The sequence below is a fragment of the Oreochromis aureus genome, linkage group 3, assembly GCF_013358895.1.
Source record: "Oreochromis aureus strain Israel breed Guangdong linkage group 3, ZZ_aureus, whole genome shotgun sequence".
NCBI classification, from domain to species: Eukaryota; Metazoa; Chordata; class Actinopteri; order Cichliformes; family Cichlidae; genus Oreochromis; species Oreochromis aureus.
Window position 1 is genome coordinate 38,349,906 of NC_052944.1, and position 15,847 is coordinate 38,365,752.

General features: G+C 40.0%; 1 protein-coding gene across 1 annotated transcript; it reads right to left on the reverse strand.

Moving 5' to 3' along the window:
- Positions 1-1,117: 1,117 nt before the first annotated feature.
- On the reverse strand, positions 1,118-10,281 carry LOC120439318. The gene is made up of 2 exons (XM_039610181.1): positions 9,803-10,281; positions 1,118-3,766 (listed from the first exon to the last, which is right to left on the reverse strand). The coding sequence occupies exons 1-2, from the start codon at positions 10,211-10,213 to the stop codon at positions 3,452-3,454; spliced, it is 726 nt and encodes a 241-aa protein (XP_039466115.1). The 5' UTR covers positions 10,214-10,281; the 3' UTR covers positions 1,118-3,451.
- Between the last annotated feature and the right edge of the window lie 5,566 nt (positions 10,282-15,847).

The window sequence follows — 15,847 nt, forward strand, 5'->3', positions numbered from 1 at the left end:
CCTGTAATTATCCTTAGCTGTGTTTTCCTCTTTACCTTCTGGGTATCTATGCCTGAGTCTCCCTCTGTTACGTGTCGCGTCACCCCTCATAGCTGTGTGTGATTCTCCCTGTGTCTCCTTGTGCATGTTATAGTTAGTTTTTCCCAGTTTAGTTTTGTATTGTTTGTATCATCTGTTTCCCAGCAATAAAGCTGTGCTTTTGAGTTTAAGTTCTGTTCCCATGAGTTTGCATTTGGGTCCAATTCCTGCCTGCCACACAGCCGAAACACGACAGATATAGAACTACCGGTGTTTATAGCAAAATACCCGTCAGAGACAAATACATGTATGTGCCCATTTTAGGTACAATACATTCAGTTTTCAAGAATAAAGAAATTAGAGAATGCTTCTTTTATGAGAAACAAACACAAACTGGGTTATAGAAATACATTAACGATGGATTATATTTCCAAAACCATATTCTGTTTTCACAACAGGAATATGCTCTACAGATTTTACTGTATTAAGATTATTTTGAAACTGCTAACCCATTAGGTTCCAAAAAAGGAATCCACAAACTGGGCTGCATTTACTTCACTTTAAAAAAACCTCCCACCAAAGGTTAAATCTGTGCGGATGAATGTACATCTAGCTGCTCTTTTCTACACAGAAGAAATATGGTTTTGAGGAAATACTAAAGCCCTTGATTGATGACTTGAACATTTTAGAAACTAAAGGAGCCAGTGTTTGGTTCTGTTGTTCAAGTTACAGGAGGCAGTCTTACTTTAAATGGCTTACTAGGTTTTGTTGAATCGTATAGTGCAACACACTGGTGTAGGCTTTGTTTAGAAAACAAGGAAGAAATTTGGTCTGTTTTTAATTAAGACAATTCTGACCTTGTTTTGCTCCAGAGAACTTCATATTAAACATTGTAATGCATTAGATGAAGACCTTGCTCTGTCTGCTGTTTATGGATTTAAAAGATCTTGTGTGCTCAATCCATTGGAATATATTCACAGCACTGACAGTTACGCAGTTTATATAATGCACGATTTATTGGAAGGAGTTGTACAGTATGAGCTGAAATTTTCTTTTCAATGCATGATCAAAAATGGCTACATCTCAATTAGCATATTACTTGACAGGATACAGACTTTTAATTATGGTTTTGTAGAGCGTAAAAATAAAGCAAGTGGGTTAAAAATAGATGTTAACAGCAAACACTTAGGTTTAATAACTACTGCAATAACCACTGGAACCTTGTTCTCCTGTTGTTGCAAATTGTTGACATTGTGTTGTCCCCAGTCCTTACTGATGGCATGATATGTTACCTGAAACATCTGTGATCACCATATCATGTTTAAGAATTTGTTCCCTGGTAGAAAATTAATTCCTAAACACCACCTAATGATTCACTATCCAAGGTGTATTAAGAAAATTGGCCCTCTTATCCACATATGGTGTATGCATTTTGAAGCAAAACATTATTTTTTTAAAAAGGCTGTGAAAAATTTTGAAAACCTTCCAAAATTTCTAGTAAAGCAACATCAGCGTCAATTGGCCTTTTACTATGAAAACTATTGTTTTAAAAGGTTTGAGTTTGGTCCTTTAAAATTAAAAAGAGTTAGTACCATGGAAGGTAGACATTTATTGTCCGAGTCGAATCTTTCAACTACAAATTGGGTTAGAAATTATTGGCTTGTTTTTATGTACGGGAATGTCCAGCAATCGAAATGTGTTTAAGAAAATTTGCGATATCAAAATACATGAACAACATGCATTCATGATAGGCTGTACTGTCAACACCTTGTACTTTGATGAACACATTCATGCATACTATATTGAAGAAAAGAGTAATGAGCATGCTGTTATTTGCATTGACCAGCTCACCTATGTCAGACTCTTTGATAAACAACATTCAAATGAAAGCGAGAACATGTACATTGTTCCATATTGTTACATGTTTTAGAAAATGTTTTGAAATTGTGGTGCATAGTTAAAAATAAACGTTTTTCAGAAAAACATTGCCTCTTTTTAATAAATATTTATTTCCCAAGGAATTTTTAAATGTCCACAACAGTATAATTGACACCTTTTAGAATTAATTAGAAGGTAACTCTTATGTAGTTAAAATAAGATGCTCTGTGAGAGTTAATATATAAACTTTTAACACCTGGTTAGTGTTAAATTATCAACTCCAGACAGATTTGATATTTAACACTAAATCAGAGTTAATGTACTTCATTGCCTTTTGTTTTTATTTGGTATTAAGTCATAGCAAACAAGTACACTGTCAGTGTTGGAGCTTGGTGTCCTGCCTCTGGTGGAGCTGATTTTATCTTTTCAGCTTGTTTAACTGAGGCCTTCAAACCTTAATGTTGAGCCTCTTAAAGTTGATCCTGTTGCAGCTGGTGACTCAGAAACTTGCACCAACAGCTTCATGTGTCAGTGCATGGCCTAACACCTTTAAAACCTTAGAAACGACTCATTGATAAACTCATTTGCTCTTCCTCACACTTGTCATGTCATCCCCGTTTGCTCTGTTACAAGCTGTATATTGCTGATGTTTTGTATCTTTTAATTATTTTCTCCTCACTTATTTATTCAAATGTCTTTGGTATGAATTTTTCCCTCTCTGTCTTTATTTCACACAAATACCTGCAGCCTTTCTGACTGGAAACAGTTTTGTCAGGATAACAGAGCCGACTGCAGAGAAACACCTGGACTGAGTTTAGATGAAGCTTCAGGTTTAACTGTGGGATTATGGCAGCAGATTAATGCTTCTTACTTTGTTGTATATTCATTTTATCTTAATGTGCTTTTGTTAAAGGTTTTCAGTGTTTATTCCATCAAACATTTGAAGTCATTTAATGTCCAAAATGAATAAATTCATGACTGTAATCTGCATCAGGTTAGAGCGTCACTTTGTTACCAACTCATGACTTTATTGGCACACAGCAGCTGACCTGAGCTTTTTACAAAGAGCAAAGAAAACAGGAAAGACTGTAAATCTGTACAAACAGGCAGGGCAATATACTCAGTATATATTAATATAAGCAGAATAAATACTGAATAAAAGTGCTATAAAAGGTTACAAATAACAAAGAATTTAACTTTTTCACGAGGTTTTAGACACAGATCGTTGTGCTGTTACACGTTAGGGTTGTGCACACAAAAGTGTGAAGGTCATTTTTTTTGCACGAGGGATAAATGTTATTATTGAAGAGACCTCATTTATCCATCTTGAAGCTAAATTATGCACTGATTATGTAAGCAGATGATTTACAGGCATTACTTGATTGATTGGAAGACAAAATAATAGAGACAATCTCAAACATTGTAACAGCAGTCAGATTCAGCAGAAGGAAAACGGGGGATTTCTAAACCTAAGAAAGTGGAGTTGCACAGTGGTACCGTCATAAAGGTGGCGAGTTCAGATACTTAAAGGGATGAGCTGTTGTTGTTTCACTCATCAGTTGTGGGTAAAGTCAGGGTTCCCATTTGACTTTAGCATGCTGTGCTGGTCACTTCCTGATTCTCTGCCCTCTTCAGCTCCTCCGCCTCCTCCCTCCTCTGTGTCGTTGCAGAGATGTGCATCACCGTTGCTGATGGTAACACAGTTTATTTCTTCTTCCTGCTCTGAGGATCTTCCACCAAATCCTCGAGTGCACACATTGAAGATCCTGTTCCTCAGAAACCAGCAGAGCCAAACAAGCAGGCCAACGATCACAAATTCAGCTGCCGTTATAGAGAATGTTCTCCACGACCAGTCAGAGCACTCTGATGGCTGCAGAGGACAAGAAGACAGCAGAAATGTTAGTTAGCAGTTTTAACTGACTTTTAATGCTTTCAGTTAAGCCTTCCGCTAAATTAGCAGGGACCCGGCGTTGTGCCCAAAAGTGATTGTCTGCCAGAAACTGATTGCCGTCCGCGGGAGCGCGCGCAGCTGCTTAAAGCTGCAGCGCGCTTTAAGCAGCTGCAGCTGCGTTGACAGCTATTTCCGTGCAATTGATATAACATAGGGGGAAGAAAAACCCCAAACACATTTATGCCTTTGTTATTAGGCAAAGGTATGCATTTATGGAACTTTAACGTTTCTTGTAACCGAATTATGACGCTTGTCAGAAGTTTGCTTTCATCGTGTAGCGCTGTAACGAATGACTACACGCATCACGATGGAATAATTAATGCCTACAGGTTTAGTATGTCTACTCTCGTTGTTCATATTTGTTATAAGACTGTCGAATAGTAGTTAAAACAACAAAGACCTATTGTGCCAGTATCACCATGACTCTTTCTTCTTTGTTCAGAATAACGACTGAGAACATGGCATTTTAGCGCTACCAAAAAATATTTCGGCTTCAAACTTGTTGGATATATTCCAGAAGGGTTACAGATATATTATATCCCAAAAACTCTCCAAGAACTGCTGAATAACTTGTACAGTAACAATAAAACTGATAATATGCAATTTCCAACCTGCCAAAAAGTGATTGTGGTCTATAACTTGTCACTGAAACAATATTTCTGCTTCAAACTTGCTGGATGTCATTCAGAAGGGTCCTATGTCAAATATTACATCTCAAATAGTCCCTCAGAACTCCTGAATAACCTTTAAGGGAACAATGAAACTGACAATATGCAATTTTCAACCTGCCAAAAAGTGATTGTGGACTATAACCTGTCACTGAAACAATATTTATGCTTCAAACTTGTTGGGTATCACCCAAAAGGATCATATGTGGCACATCATATCCCAATCAGTCTCTACGAAATGCTGAATAACTTTTAAAGGAACATTTATACCCATAATATGCCAATTTTAAGCCTGCCAAAAAGTGATTGCCGCCTATATCTTGTCACTGAAATACTATTTCTGCTTCAAACTTGCTGCATGTCATTCAGAAGGGTCATATGTGACATATTATATCTCAAACAGTCCCTTAGAACTGCTGAACAACCTTTAAGGGAACAATAAAACTATTAATATGCCATTTTTAACCTGCCAAAAAGTGATTGTGGACTATAACCTGTCACTGAAACAATATTTATGCTTCAAACTTGTTGGGTATCATCCAAAAGGATCATATTTGGCACATCATATCCCAAACAGTCTCTAGGAAATCCTGAATAACCTTTAAGGGAACAATAAAACTAATAATATGCAATTTTCAAGCTGCCAAAAAGTGACTGTGGCCTATATCTTGTCACTGAAACAATATTTCTGCATCAAACTTGTTGGGTATCATCCAAAAGGGTTATATGTGACACATTATATCTCCATCAGTCTCTAAGGACTGCTGAATAACTTTTAAAGGAACATTAACATTGATAATATGCCATTTTCGACCTGCCAAAAAGTGATTGTGGACTATAACTTGTCACTGAAACAATATTTCTGCTTCAAACTTGCTGGAAGTCATTCGAAAGGGTCATATGTGACATATTATAACTCAAACAGTCCCATAGAATTGCTGAATAACCTTTAAGGGAACAATAAAACTGATAAAATGCCATTTTCAGCCTGCCAAAAAGTGATTGCCGCCTATATCTTGTCACTGAAACAATATTTCTGCTTCAAACTTGACTGATATCATTCAGAAGGATCATATGTGACACATTATATCCCAATCAGTCTCTAAGAAATGCTGAATAACTGTTAAAGGAACATTACTACCCATAATATGCCATTTTCGACCTGCCAAAAAGTGATTGTGTACTATAACTTGTCACTGAAACAATATTTCTATTTCAAACTTGCAGGATTTCATTCAGAAGTGTTAAATGTGACACATTATATCTCAAACAGTCTCTAGGAAATGCTGAATAACTGTTAAAGGAACATTACTACCCATAATATGCCATTTTCGACCTGCCAAAAAGTGATTATGGACTATAACCTGTCACTGAAACAATATTTATGCTTCAAACTTGTTGGGTATCACCCAAAAGGATCATATGTGGCACATCATATCCCAATCAGTCTCTAAGAAATGCTGAATAACTTTTAAAGGAACATTTATACCCATAATATGCCAATTTTAAGCCTGCCAAAAAGTGATTGCCGCCTATATCTTGTCACTGAAATACTATTTCTGCTTCAAACTTGCTGCATGTCATTCAGAAGGGTCATATGTGACATATTATATCTCAAACAGTCCCTTAGAACTGCTGAACAACCTTTAAGGGAACAATAAAACTATTAATATGCCATTTTTGACCTGCCAAAAAGTGATTGTGGACTATAACCTGTCACTGAAACAATATTTATGCTTCAAACTTGTTGGGTATCATCCAAAAGGATCATATGTGGCACATCATATCCCAAACAGTCTCTAAGAAATGCTGAATAACTTTTAAAGGAACATTTATACCCATAATATGCCATTTTAAGCCTGCCAAAAAGTGATTGCCGCCTATATCTTGTCACTGAAACAATATTTCTGCTTTAAACTTGTTGGGTATCATCGAGAAGGGCTATATGTGACACATTATATCCCAAACAGTCTCTTAGAACTGCTGAATAACTTGTACAGGAACAATAACATTGAGAATATGCCATTTTCAAGCTGCCAAAAAGTGATTATGGCCTATAACTTGTCACTGAATCACTGAGACTGATTGGGATATAATGTGTCACATATGATCCTTCTGAATGATATCAGGCAAGTTTGAAGCAGAAATATTGTTTCAGTGACAAGTTATAGTCCACAATCACTTTTTGGCAGGTCGAAAATGGCATATTATCAATGTTAATGTTCCTTTAAAAGTTATTCAGCAGTCCTTAGAGACTGATGGAGATATAATGTGTCACATATAACCCTTTTGGATGATACCCAACAAGTCTGATGCAGAAATATTGTTTCAGTGACAAGTTATAGGCCACAATCACTTTTTGGCAGGTTGAAAATTGCATATTGTCAGTTTTATTGTTCCCTTAAAGGTTATTCAGGAGTTCTGAGGGACTATTTGAGATGTAATATTTGACATAGGACCCTTCTGAATGACATCCAGAAAGTTTGAAGCAGAAATAGTATTTCAGTGACAAGTTATAGACCACAATCACTTTTTGGCAGGTTGGAAATTGCATATTATCAATTTTATTGTTACTGTACAAGTTATTCAGCAGTTCTTGGAGAGTTTTTGGGATATAATATATCACATGTAACCCTTCTGGAATATATCCAACAAGTTTGAAGCCGAAATATTTTTGGTAGCGCTAAAATGCCATGTTCTCAGTCGTTATTCTGAACAAAGAAGAAAGAGTCATGGTGATACTGGCACAATAGGTCTTTGTTGTTTTAACTACTATTCGACAGTCTTATAAAAAATATGAACAACGAGAGTAGACATACTAAACCTGTAGGCATTAATTATTCCATCGTGATGCGTGTAGTCATTCGTTACAGCGCTACACGATGAAAGCAAACTTCTGACAAGCGTCATAATTCGGTTACAAGAAACGTTAAAGTTCCATAAATGCATACCTTTGCCTAATAACAAAGGCATAAATGTGTTTGGGGTTTTTCTTCCCCCTACGTTATATCAATTGCACGGAAACTGCGGTCAAGTGAGCCCTCACTTGCGAAGTCACAGTCAAGCTAGCCGCCCCGCCAGCCGCACCTAAAATGTGGTTGCACTATTCTTACGCATATTACGGTATGGATGCCGACTTTTCTGTCCTGACACTATTTAACTTCACAATCCACTCCGTTTTGGTTCATCTCCACTTTTCCCCTTGTGATCCACAGCCAAGATTACTGTACGAATCAGAGAAAATTAACAATAAAATTTGCCTAATATACAGTACTGTACTTTTAATATCTTCATCTTTGACCTCAGATTACATATAAACTGTAAGAGGTGCCGCAGATATTTCACTGGATTCTGACTCTAGGCCGTCTCCACCCTTCACCCTGTCATCCACAGACAAATTTACTGTACGGTTGTCCAGAAAATTGATATTAAACTTTGCTCAGTTTACTCTACTGTACTCTATATATTCCCAACTTTGACCTCAGATTACAGGAAAACTGTACGAGGTGCCGCAGATATTTCACTGGATTCTGACTCTAGGCAACCCCCACTCTTCCCCCTGTCATCCACAGACAAATTTACTGTACGGTTTTCCAGAAAATTGATAGTAAACTTTGCACAATTTACTCTACTGTACTCTACATAGTCCCAACTTTGACCTCAGATTACAGGAAAACTGTACGAGGTGCCGCAGATATTTCACTGGATTCTGAGTCTAGGCCGTCTCCACTCTTCACCCTGTCATCCACAGACAAATTTACTGTACGGTTTCTGAGATTGCTGTGTTAACAGAGTATGACAGAGGCTAAGAAAATATACTGCCTAAAATATTATCAAATTTAAACAAGAAATTACAAAATTTCCACATTTGTTGTCATTGCCGTGTGTTCAGTAGAGCATTATTTAGTCATAAAAAATACATATCATTGAAATATCATCAGTAAAAGAAATACTCTCACTATGTAAGACATGTTAGCAAATTCAGTTAATAAATATTGTATCAAATCTATACAGATGTTTAAAGGCATAATGCAAAGCATGTTTGTTTCTTATGGCTTACAAATGTGTTTGCCTTTAACATAATTTACATTTCATTTATACAGTTTCACAGACGAAACAATAAAATAAGTTTCCTGAACTGTTCTTCATGGCCAAGATTTTGAATCCTTTTGAGGGTGATGCATTATCCATGAAGGTGAGCAATTTGTTCATTGACCTCTGACCCTCGCTGACTCTGACGCCTCCTAATTCTGCTTCCAGCCTTGATGATTAATTTGTTCTTCCTTTTGGCATCCCTGTCACTGATGCTGTCACCAGTTGTCCACCAGTCTAATCTGCAATTCCGGTGAACCCAGAATTACCTGCATCTTTGTAATGTTTCCAAAAATATACACTATATGTTGATGGGCATTGTCCCACTTTTTTTCCTTTACAAGTAATAATCTCTATGGTTTTAATGACAATTCATATACAGATTGTGGAGGACTTTTTATTCAACACTAAAAATAGTTCCTCATCAGCAGACTGTAGTACAATTTCAGCCTACCGTTAATAAACCCATCCAATGCAGCGTTATCAGAGAAATTATGCAAATGATATGTTTTTATGTACTGGTAATCTATTTATCATGATTCCTGCTCTGATGATTATTTTCTTACCCTTCTGTAATTTTAATAGATAAAGGATGTTGAACATTAAGCTCCAAACAGGATGAATGAGGAAGACCACAGAGGAGAATCATGGATGTAGTGAAAGAATACATGCAGATGGTCTTTTTTCATGGCGTAAGAATAGTGCAACCACATTTTAGGTGCGGCTGGCGGGGCGGCTAGCTTGACTGTGACTTCGCAAGTGAGGGCTCACTTTACCGCAGTTGCACGGAAGTAGCTGTCAACGCAAGTAGTAATCCGGGCGCTGCAGCTTTAAGCAGCTGCGCGCGCTCCCGCGGACGGCAATCAGTTTCTGGCAGACAATCACTTTTGGGCACAACACCGGCTACCCTCATTACCTATATTAACTCATTCCTACAGTCCCCCAGCCCCCCGCCACTGCGCCTTAGTAGATCAGTGGGTTGCAATACCCACTGTCATGCACTTCACAGTCTTCTAGTAGCTCAGCAGTGACTACTTACATTTGTAGTCACTGTTGTCTGTGTGCTTGTTGACCTGGGCTGTTATCTGCACTGTGTGTAGCTGAATGCGGGATTTTGCATGTGGAAGAATAACTGAGTGGACTTTTAATGTTTACAGTGAAGTCTAAAACTATGTAATGCAGTCTGTGTTCTTACCCTCGCTGCAGTTACAGGCTGTGATGTGCTGCTTGGTGGTGTGGAGACGTGCAGGCGGACAGCGGAGCGGTGTTTCTCCACTTTGTCGATGTCACAGTAATAAACTCCTCCGTCTCTCGCCTCGGCTCGCTTTATGATGAGGGACAGGTTTGCTCGTTGGTCCCAGTCTGATGGTATTGATACCCGGCTTTCATCAAAGCCGTTTCCATATGTGGTTTTCCCCGACCGGACATCCAGCACCAGCACCACCTCTCCATCTCTCCTCCAGCGCACAGACTTCACCCACTGACCTGCTGTGATGGAGCGGCACGGGAGGATGGCATCCTCGCCCTCGTGTACAAAAACATCAGAAGGTATTGTTTTGTTTGTCTCCTTATTTATGAAGAAGGAGTCCTTTGTGATCTGCGACATACTTTTTATTAACGTTCTAGCCTCACCGGAAGGGCCACCTCCGTGTTCTTTACCGATAGTGCCACCTTGTGGTATGGCATGAAACTACATTAACTTATAGCAACAGCTGCTTATCATTCAAGAGCACCTGGCTGCAGCCACTGGGGAGCGCCATATTGCGACCTCCACAGTAACCGGAAACACGTGACCTCCACAGTAACCGGAAACACGTGACCTCCTCTTATCATTACATCCTCCTTTTTTTCTTTTTAAAAAAAAACACATCACCAAACATATGCGAGTCAAACAACAAGCATTAAACAACATGGCACAAACACAACCTTTGCTTTGTCTGTTTTGGAATGTTTTTGTTTTTTTTTAAATTATTATTATCACAAGTCCAGTCTGTCAGGTTTCCTGATCTCTCGTGCAGACCTCCTGAGCACAGGCTTGCTTGAACTGTCCATTCCAGTGCCGCTCTGGTCACATGGAGATGTGGTTGCATCCTTACTTCGGATCTCAGTGACTTCTGAAGAAGCGTGTGGTATTTTCAAAAGGCTTCGCCGATTACGACGAATGATTTGTCCATCTTCAGTCCTTACATTGAATGACCTTGGAGCCACTTCGTCGAGAACGGTAGCCTTGGTATTCCAACCATTTTGATCCTCAATCCTGACCGTGTCCTCAACTGCTAATGGTCGAAGTTGCTTGGCTCTTCTGTCATAAAATGACTTTTGCTTCCTCTTTGCGTGTCGAAGCCTCTGACATACTTTTGGATGCGTTGTGGGCTTGACGCAGCTTGGCAGTGTGGTGCGCAGCTTTCTGTTCATCAGCAGCTCAAAAACCACACTCAATTGGTGATGCTCTGTAACTGAGTAAGGCGAGGTATGGATCTGAGTCACTGTCAGCGGCTTTCTTTAGTAGCTGCTTGAGAATGTGAACTCCTTTCTTTGCCTTACCATTTGACTGTGGATACAGAGGACTAGATGTCACATGCTTGAAGTCATACTGCTCTGCAAACTGCCGCCACTCCTTGCTGCTGAAACATGGCCCATTGTCACTCATCACTATATACGGAATACCATGTCTGGCAAAGATGGATTTTACATGTGTTATGACACACGCCGATGACAAGTTTGAAAGTTTGACTTAAACATATTAAAGCAACTTGTATGTGTCCGCTTGTAAACACAAAGCGATGCATGGATTTGTGTTTGTCTGCGTCCCCCAACCACAGCCACGCTAAACTGCCTCCTTCTGAGAGCGAAACGTATGAAAATGGCTTCATCGAAAGCAGAGACATCAGTGAGATGTGCCAAACAGCAGATAGATGGCAGAGTTAGAAAACTCCTGTAAACTGCAGATTGCTTCCGAAACCAGGTGGAAGGCAGTTTTACAAAATGATTTTTTTATTTTTTTTTTATTTAAAGATCTTGTGGTTGTTTTAAAAATAATTTGACTGTTAATCCTCTGAATGAGACCGGTTTAACAAAGTTGTGGTAGCGACACTGGTGTAAAAAATAAAGCCCCTTTTTGCTGCTTATATAATTTAAACATTTCATTTGGCAACTTACTCAAACTTACTGTTTCATATTTATAAGGGCAAAGTTGTTGTTTCATATAGGGAAAAAAAGTATTTGTCACAGATGTGACAAATACTGTGTCAGTGTTGTGTCTGTGTCACAGTTCCTGCACACAGACATTGACAATATTTTTTAAACAATCTGGATGGTGGATAGTGTTTTTTCTCATGTGCACAAACCTGCGGTTAACTGCTGAATCTGACTCATTCTTTCACGAACATATTTCCCCCTTTCATATTTGTCAGCCGGCAGGAGCACGTAGTGTTATCACCACACCACGCCGCCCAAGTGAATATTGAATTTCAGGTTTTATATTAAAGCTTCGATGAGGGTATTTATTATCACTAGAAATACAGAACCAAATGAGTTTACGCCATTGACAGCACTTAACATCCGCTATGACCGACTGTTCAGGATCACGTCCTCCTCTGAATGTCTGCTAGTGTTTTACAATTTTATATCAACTGACTTTCTTTCTTAAGATAACCGCACACATGACTGATGAAAATGTGCAGTTAGAAGTGCATTTCTTCTCCTTCTTTCTCCTGCAGGGAAGAGAAAAACAAGATAATAGATGAATCTGAAATCGATCACGCATCACCCACTTAGCGGAATGATGCAGCCAGCGTCACACCACCCTGTCCAGGATCTTCTAAGGGTGGGGTGGGGCTGTGGTCCTGCTGACGTTTTATCCAGTTTGAACACAACAATGATGCAAATAAGCAGCACACTAATGCAATGTCCTAATTTTAGCCCCGAGCCTCTGGAAATTATTAAAATAGTTCCTTTATTACCCACACACATCCAGACAATCTCGCAATACTCACTGTTAAACTTTAACAGGTGTGTCCCTTTAGGTTCTGAGAGGCTCACTGCACAGAGGGAGTGGCTGCAGTGAGTGGCTGAATTAGCCACTCCCTCTGACAGTATCCTAAGCATAAGCCGCTCACAGAGAGCTCACACCACACGCTGAATAGCCTCCACTCTCTTTCTCTCTCAGCACTGAGCTCATCCTTCCTGACCTATGATGTCGGGTGCTACAGTCTCCGTCTTTTTTGCTCTCTGTGTGCTTTTTGTTGGCTGCTGTGGAAAACCTGCAATCCTGGGAGAGTCTGTAGAGTTATCAGCTGATGTGAAGTGTGAAGCGCAGAAATTCAGTCTGATCTACCGGCTGAGGGATGACAGTCCTCGGACTGTGGCCCAGCCGGTAAACGGTGTCTGGATCCCGGGAGAGAGGTACACAAAGCGGGTGGTGCACAGATCCAGCGAACTACAACGATCAAGGATACTACGAGTTCACCTGCGCCGGGCAGGTTGTCACCACCATCCAGCTGGAGGTCCTCATCATCTCCAACAACAACCTCTCTGTGCCTGAAGGAGACACGCTCACGCTGCCGTGTTATTTCCACACTGAGGGGGACTCCGTGGGCTCTGTTGTGTGGGAAAGAGACGGGGAGCTGGTGCTGAACCAGAGCCTCTCCTCCGGGGAGCTCAGACATGGGACTGGGTTCGAGGGCAGAGCGTCTGTGAGGGCTGACTGGTTTGTACTGGGAGACCTGTCACTGACGGTGGAGCGAGTCCAGCTGGAGGACCGAGGTGACTTTTTCTGCTGTGTTAATAAAGGCAGTAAAAAGAGCAGGAAGTGGAGAGAGAGGGGCAGCCCTGCCGCTGTGAGAGTGACTGTCAGTGAGAGGAGCACCAACATCAGCAGCACCTCTGCTCCCGTAAGTAAACACTGAAGCACATCACAGCTGCTGAGTCAGCGCAGTGGGTCTCACATTATTTCATGTTTGTCTCTCTGCAGCCCACACGTGAAGCAGAGACACACACAACAGCTTGTGTCACTCCCATCATCATCACAGCCGGCATAACCCTGCTGCTCTCTGCTGCTGCTGCTGCTGCTGTGTGGTTGGTTTGGAGGAGGAAGTCCCGCAGATCAGGATCCACACCTGGAGGCGCTGATGGAGGACCTGCCAGTGATGTGGAGAGGACACTTTTCACTGAGAGGAGCCCTGACAGAGGGACGTTCATCGGATAACTGAGGCCTGTTAGTGTAGTTTCTACACAAACATGACCTCTGCTGTGATACTCTTTATAAAAATATTTATGTTTTTTTTTTCGTATCTTGCTCCTTGCTTTAGCCTCACTTCCTGTTCCTGTAGTTTATAAGTTTTATAAGATATAAATCTCAGCTTTTCTGCCAATAAATATCTGAGATTTTAATGTTTGATCATCTTTTCGTGTCTTCCAGAGTGTCCCTTTGCCTTTTCTCCAGAAATCTGGAAATATAATTTTTTTTAAATAATAAATGAAACAAATAAATAAATAAATAAAGTACCCTGCATAGACAAAACAAGAAGATAGTTAAATGGAAATGTGGAAAAACTGTTTTAATAAACAAACAGAAGTCAAGCTAAGAATAAAAGACAAAGCCAGACAAGTTGGTTGGTATGACGTCGACAGATCAAAGTGTGGCCTGTATTTGTATAGCGCTTTATTAGTCCCCATGGACCCCAAAGCGTTTTACACATTCACTCATCCACCCATTGGTTGGCCCATTCACAAACTGGTGATGGCAAGCTACATTGCAGCCACCCTGTGGCGCACTGACAGAGGCGAGGCTGCCGGACACTGGCGCCACCGGGCCCTCGTGTTGGGCCCTCTGACCACCACCAGTAGGCAACGGGTGAAGTGTCTTGCCCAAGGACACAGCGACTGAGACTATCCAAGCCGGGGCTCGAACCGGCAACCTTCCGATTACAAGGCGAACTCCACGATCGCCCCGGTGAAAGGTCAGAAAGTACAAAAATATCTCCCGGCATACCCCTCTGCCATCAAAACCTCCCATTAATTGTTTTCACTTTAAACAATGCCGTGAATGAGTAAATACATATCGATAATGAATTTTAGCTCTGCATGAATGAAGTTAAACTTCGGCAGTTTCACAACAAACAGTTGTGACTTAAACGTGTTAGTCCAACTTTCATGTGTCCACCCAGATTGTGGAATGCACTTCCCCTATTTCTACGGGGTTTGGACTCAGTGGAGACCTTCAAAAAGCAGCTAAAGACATTTTTATTTCAAAAAGCTTTTAATTAGACCAGGGTTTTCATGGTGTATTTTATGACTGTATTATGTTTTTACCTTGTAAAGCACTTTGTGACATATGTCTGTGAAAGGTGCTATATAAATAAACTTTACTTACTTACTTACTTACTTACAACAGCTTGGAAATTTACAGCAAACCGGTTCATGTGCATTTAGCTGCTGTGCTTTACTCTACTTTTCTGCATTACTTTTCGTCCCACGGTGAGTCACTCTGTTACTCTGAAATGTATTTGGGACTCTGAAGCTGCTTGTGTATAGTTTCTCGACACTGGCCACACCATGACATCGTGTGAAAGTTTGGACAGATAATTTACATCACAGCCCCCGATGAAATCTGTCTGAAAGCGCTGAATTTACCTATTCCTGTAGTTTGTGTCAGATTTCTGCAAATGAAGCTTAATGTGAATTTTGAAGTTTGTTCGGGAGTTTTTTGTGACAAAGTGCTTCTTGCCCGGCTAACCAAGCAGAGATTTATTTTTGTGGGCATCCCAGTGTTGTAAGAAATCTATTTATTTATTTACTTACATACAGTGGCGGTCCTAGCCTGTTTGGTGTCCTGGGCGAACACTCGCTCTGCGCGAGACTGAGATTACCAAAAAGCACCACTGACTGACACAGGAAATCATTCCTGCCTGTGGCCATTTCCCTGTACGACTCCTCCATCTAACACACTGTACACTGCAATAGTTACACCCTTTTTACACACCCTCTTTTCTACTCTGGAATATTCTTGTCTATTTTCTTGATATTTATTTATAATCACCTCTGTTAATCCTTGATATTTATAATTTAGTGATCTGTATATATTAGTGCTATTTCTTAAATGTGTAAAATCTGTAACATAATGTATTGTTTGGAGTTTAGTCTGTTACTGTTACCATTTTTACCATTTCTTCTTACATGAATAGAAATAAATGCTAATGATGTAAACATAAAATGACAGAAGTTTAAATAAAAACAGTAA

Excerpts from the sequence above, each read along its gene's own strand:
- LOC120439318 (XM_039610181.1), bottom strand. The coding sequence starts at position 10,213 with ATGTCGCAGATCACAAAGGACTCCTTCTTCATAAATAAGGAGACAAAC. Across the intron at positions 3,767-9,802 it reads AGCCTGTAACTGCAGCGAGG|CCATCAGAGTGCTCTGACTG; the intron begins GTAAGAACACAG and ends TGTCCTCTGCAG.